The sequence below is a fragment of the Brassica oleracea genome, chromosome C8, assembly GCF_000695525.1.
Source record: "Brassica oleracea var. oleracea cultivar TO1000 chromosome C8, BOL, whole genome shotgun sequence".
Lineage (NCBI taxonomy): Eukaryota > Viridiplantae > Streptophyta > Magnoliopsida > Brassicales > Brassicaceae > Brassica > Brassica oleracea.
Window position 1 is genome coordinate 13,639,261 of NC_027755.1, and position 5,778 is coordinate 13,645,038.

Genomic DNA, 5,778 nt, shown 5'->3' on the forward strand with positions numbered 1-5,778 from the left:
TTTTGGTTTGACTCCAAGTTTTGAGTCACACTTGGCAATTCTCCCAATAAAAATATATCAAAACTTAAAATCTATAACTATTTAAATGTCAAATGCGAATAATTAAATTAAATTAAATTTTAAATCCAAAATAAGCCAAAAGTAAAACATAAAATTGTAATAAACTATCATTAACAAAAATAAACTAGTATCAAATTACATCAACTAGTTTTGTTAATAAATTCATAATCCACATGATTATATGATATTTTTATTATTTTTTTAAACTAAAAATTAATTTCTTAATTAGAATACAAAACAGTTTCTAATAATATAATTGAAAAATCTAAAAAAGAAGTAATCAAAAGTTACGTATTTGTTCAACCAATGGTAGCCAAATTCCGGATTTTAACGATTTTTTGTGGGGTTTTAACGGATTTTTTAAATAATGGTTTTTTGATAAAATCCAAACCTGATTACTAACCAACCAGGTTAGGGTTGCAAAACACTGGTTTTAAATGAAAACTGGATTGGATCTCCGGTTCAACCGGTCACATCATGACGAGAAACGTAGTGGGCCTTTATAGCCCATTGACCTACACCGACGTCACTAGCGTTTTCGTGAGAAACTCTGTTAAACTATACGTTTGCGGTTGCTTCGGAATCTCTTGATTCCATATCTGACTTTCTAAAACAAAAGTCCAGGTCTCCTCCTCCTCTTGGTCTATCTTTACCAAAGCCCACACGTCACGTTACAACAAAAAAAGAATTTTGTTTCCAAGCAATCTGTTTCTGCCCATCTCCCCCAATATCCTTTTAAAAAACATCCGAATCTATGATAACTCAAAATCTAATCATCTTTATCCTGTTGAGATATATATATATAGTTGGTGACGCACGCATACTCAGAGATGGGATCCGCCGCCGTAGCTAGTTCTTCTTCTGATGTTGCAATCTCAGGCAAGTTTCCCCTTTTTAACCCTTGATCGATTGTTCTGAAGAACAATTAGGGACTATAGAGATGGCTTTCGAGATCCGAATCATAAGCTTTCGATTTCGTGTAATTGGAATCAGTAATGGTTGTGAATATCTATGATTGTGGATTGTGGATTAGTTGCTTTAGCTGAAAATAGGAAACTCACACCAACCAACAACGAGTTGGCCTAGTGGCTAAAAGATCATGAATTACCTAGGAGTGATCTTGAAGATCACAGGTTCAAGTTTCCTATTGTTGGGGGTTAGTAATGTAATCTTTGTTAAAAACTTTGTAGCTCTGCGTGAGAAGCATGAGAAGGAAGTGGAGAATCTAACACTCACCTCACAACCTCTCTATACATTGAAGTTATTCGTTGAGGCTACTTTTCTTTACATCAAGCGGTCGATATTGTACCTACTTGCTCATGGAGGCTGGTTCATGCTTATAACCACTTTGTTGGTCGCATTTGGAGTCTTGCTTGTAACTGTTGATGGACCACATGGAAAGGTAGACACTTTCTATTGGACTACTTCATACATTCATAGCTAGACTTTCCAGGACAGGATTGTGTAATAGAAGGTCTAATTGTTGTTACAGCATGTTGAAGAACTATTGGAGTATGTTCGGTACAGCTTATGGTGGATAGCACTTGGCGTTGCATCTTCTATTGGCCTTGGTTAGTCAGTCACACTTAACTCCTCCTCACTCGCATTAAAAAAAAATTGCGATATTTTTCAAATTGTTATTTTCTTCTTCTATTCAGGATCTGGTCTACACACTTTTGTTCTCTATTTGGGTCCGCACATTGCTTTGTTCACTCTAAAAGCAACGCAATGTGGGCGGGTCGATCTCAAATCTGCACCTTATGATACGATACAGCTGAAACGGGTTCCCTCGTGGCTCGACAAATCTTGTTCAGAGTTTGGTCCTCCATTAATGGTCTCTGCTGCTGGGTCTCGTGTTCCTCTCACAAGCATACTGCCACAAGTCCAACTAGAGGCCATCTTATGGGGTATTGGGACGGCTCTTGGGGAGCTTCCTCCTTATTTCATCTCAAGGGCAGGTTCGTATATTGCTTCTCTCTCTCTCTATCTGCGTGTGCATTCGTTTCTCATTGTTTATTATCATCAGCTAGTATCTCTGGAAGCACGGTGGATGGAATGGAAGAGTTAGATGCTTCACCATCTGAGGATAGCGGAGTTATGGCCAGGTTCCTGAACCGGATTAAGCGTTGGCTATTAACGCATTCGCAGCACTTGAATTTCTTCACCGTCTTGGTTCTTGCTTCGGTTAGTAATATCATATAATGTCCTGATTGGGAACTACTATTCAATGATCTATACTTACACACTGCTCTGCAGGTCCCAAATCCTCTGTTTGATCTCGCTGGAATAATGTGTGGGCAATTTGGAATACCTTTTTGGGAGTTCTTTTTGGCGACTTTAATCGGAAAAGCCATCATCAAAACTCATATACAGGTGTGGAACCTCATTGATATTTTTACCTCTCTGGACTTGTTCTTAGACCTAAGTGGTTTTTTAACTTTCTTTTTCTTTGATTTAAGACAATATTTATCATCTGTGTGTGTAACAACCAATTGCTCGATTGGATGGAGAACGAGCTGATCTGGATACTTAGCCATGTCCCTGGTTTGGCTGCTGTATTGCCTGGACTCACAGCCAAACTCCACGCCATGAAAGAAAAGTATATTGATGCTCCACCTCCTGTTCCATCTCATATCAAGGTAAACAAAACCAACAAACCAACAAATTAATGTTATTTGTATTGAATATGCTTTTGCGTTTTTTTTTTGTTGGGTTAGGTGAAAAGATGGGATTTTTCATTTGCATCAATCTGGAATGGGATAGTGTGGCTGATGCTCCTCAACTTCTTCGTCAAGATTGTGACAGCGACTGCACAGAGACACTTGAAGAAGAAGCAAGAGAAAGAAATATCTGCTTTGACTCATTTAGATTGATCTTTCTTCCTTATGCGCCAACATCAGAAGGAGCTAAACTAAACAAGACAATGGCAGCTTTTCTTCTCATTTTCACATCGTTGACACATTGTTCTGGTGGGATTTGTACTTTATAGAACATAAAAGGGTTTAGGAGGAATTGGGAGATTGCAGGAGGCTTATTCTGACCGTGTGATTGATTCCATAGAGAAAGATTTGTGGGAAGAATTTAGAAAAGAAAAGCTCTAGTTGCTAATTTGCTACTCTGCTTATCAATGACAATTTCGTTGTTTTTTTTTTCTTTTTTCGCTCACTGTCAACTTTTATTTTCAGTGATGCATGAAAGAAGGATATCTGTTTGGTTGTCAGGTGCCAATATGTTTAGTTACAGGCCCTGTTCTAAAACACAGACGCCTAATCGACTAGGTGTCAACGACAGTCTACCGCTGTGATTTTAACCAAATCGGTACAATTAGTAGGAAATTTAATTAGCCGCATATTAACCAATTAATCGACTATAAATCGGATATAAACCGATTTAAACAGCAAATATTGGACTCTGATGACAAATAGCCATAAAACAGGTCCATTTGTTCGAAAAGAGTTAGAGACCTTCTCTATCTATTTATAGAAGACTTCAAAACTCCTCTTAGAAGAGATTAGTGGATGTGGAATAAATGCAATTGGTTTTTTATTTATTTTTTCTGATTCGCGCTATTAAAAACAAGAGAAAAATTAAGTACAACCAAACTTGGTAAGAGGCAAATCTTTCTAAGTGCAAGAAGATTGTGAGATCCAATTGGGTGTTTGCCATCAAGTACAAGAGTAATGTAGAGATAGAGCGTTACAAGGCAAGGCTGGTGGTAAGGGGGTTCAGTCAAACATTTGGAGAGGACTACTTGAATAAATTTGCACCAATCACCAAGCTACACACAGTAAGAATCACCCTATCTTGGGATCCTTGGAAGATGGTGTCAATAATGTATTCATATAATGTAAGCTAGAGGATTGAAGTGTACATGAATCCCCCACCAATATGTGAAAACTCGGTAGCACAAGGGAAGGTTTATACTTAAGAAAGCCATTTATGGGTTGAAATAATCTCCTAGAGCTTAGTACCATAGGTTGAGCTCAACCCTCAAGGATAGATGATTTAAAAAGTCTGAGACCGACCACACTCCATTCATCCTTCCAAGCCAAGAAGGTATTGTACTCATTCTCATTTATGTACTCATCATCTCTAGGAATGACAATGTATGTATTCAAACAACTAAGACATTCTTAAGTCTGTTTTTGGTATAAAGGACTTTAGTGAGATAGAGTACTTCATAGGAAAATAAATGTGTAGCTCTAAAAGAGAGATTCTTTTTATCTCAAAGAAAGTACACACTTTTGACTGAAGCAGAAAATCTTGGAGTAAAGCCAGCCAAGACACCTCTTAAAGAAGGCTATAAAGTTATAAGAGAATGAGAGGTTGAGGATCATGTCATTTGAGGACGTTAAGCAATTCTGAAGGATGGTTGGTAAGTTGATCTTCCTAACCATCACTCAGTGAAATTTGTTTTGTTGTGAAGTAGGTGAGCCACTATATACAAACTCTCGAGATGTACCATTGGAACATAATGAACATGATATTCAAGTATCTTAACGGAACTCCTAGTTAGGGTATTTGTATGAGATGCATTGGAAGTTCAAAAAGTGGCTATTGTGATGATGATTAGGCTGAAGATAAAGTGGAAAAGAGATCTACAACCGACTATTACACATTTATTAATTGGAGTAAATCTATTCACTTGGAAGATAAAGAAACATAAGATGGTATCTTATTCAGAATATGAGTATATAGCATTTCATAAGCTCACAATCAAAGTCGTGCGTGCATATATAACTAATATAAGAGGTTGAAACTAAAATGTCTCGGATTTTATTGAAACTATAATAGTAAATAATATTGTCACAGAAAAAAAAAACAATGTAAAACACCAACAAAATAAATATTTTTTTCTAAACATAGTAGTGTTCTATTCTTTTATGCAAAATCGTGTCTGAACTTTAATTTAATGTTCATAAACAGTTTCTTTATGGAAAATATAACCAATTACTTAATATTTTCATTTTTTTACTAAAACTTTTCTATTTTAAATTTTTATTTGGTTATTCTATTATTAAAACTACGACCATGTCCTTAAGACCATAACAATCAATATTTTCTTACTTTTTTTACTTAACCCGTATTCAGCTTATCCAAATTGTTATAAAATTTGCAACACAAATCCATATACTCTATGTAGATATCTTCTTTTATTTAAGATTAAAATAATATAATTAATAAAAATGTCTCTAAAACAATAACTATCACAAAATGCCCGATTAATTAATGTCGAGGAAGTTCTGTTAGAGCATCATTAACGCATGGTTCTTATTACAAGGTTCTTAGCAGAATATAAGAACCCGACTCTTAATTTTTAACTGAAAATGCTAAGAGTCGGCTCTTAAATAAGAGATTTAAAAGCCGATTCTTAACTTTTTCAGTTAAAAGTTAAGAGTCGGGTTCTTATATTTTGCTAAGAACATTGTACTAAGAACCCTGCGTTAATGATGCTCTTAATGTAAAAATGACATCACAATACGGTAATCTAGAAGGGATAAATCAAAATACAAAATATGATACAAGCAAACAACTATTAATTTATTAGAAATCGTCTGAACAAACTATACAACATTTGTTTAATCAGTTTTACACAGCCTATTAACACTCTAACAACTGCTATTGTAAGATTCATAATCTACCCAAACATGTCTCTCCATTGTCCGTACTTCAACATTTGCTTCAACACAACCCAAGAACACCCCTAAGAGATTTTCA

At 35.6% G+C, this 5,778-nt stretch overlaps 1 protein-coding gene across 1 annotated transcript; it reads left to right on the top strand.

Moving 5' to 3' along the window:
- The first annotated feature begins 650 nt into the window (after positions 1-650).
- Positions 651-3,213, top strand: LOC106307454 (vacuole membrane protein KMS1). The gene is made up of 8 exons (XM_013744418.1): positions 651-939; positions 1,251-1,462; positions 1,553-1,631; positions 1,719-2,018; positions 2,087-2,244; positions 2,317-2,433; positions 2,520-2,699; positions 2,778-3,213. Exons 1-8 carry the CDS (start codon positions 891-893, stop codon positions 2,931-2,933), a joined length of 1,251 nt encoding a protein of 416 aa, XP_013599872.1. The 5' UTR covers positions 651-890; the 3' UTR covers positions 2,934-3,213.
- The last annotated feature ends 2,565 nt before the right edge of the window (positions 3,214-5,778 follow it).

Coding starts and splice junctions, on each gene's coding strand:
- LOC106307454 (XM_013744418.1), top strand. CDS start 891: ATGGGATCCGCCGCCGTAGCTAGTTCTTCTTCTGATGTTGCAATCTCA. Junction 1,463..1,552: donor TTGATGGACCACATGGAAAG/GTAGACACTTTC, acceptor TTGTTGTTACAG/CATGTTGAAGAACTATTGGA. Junction 2,245..2,316: donor CCGTCTTGGTTCTTGCTTCG/GTTAGTAATATC, acceptor ACTGCTCTGCAG/GTCCCAAATCCTCTGTTTGA.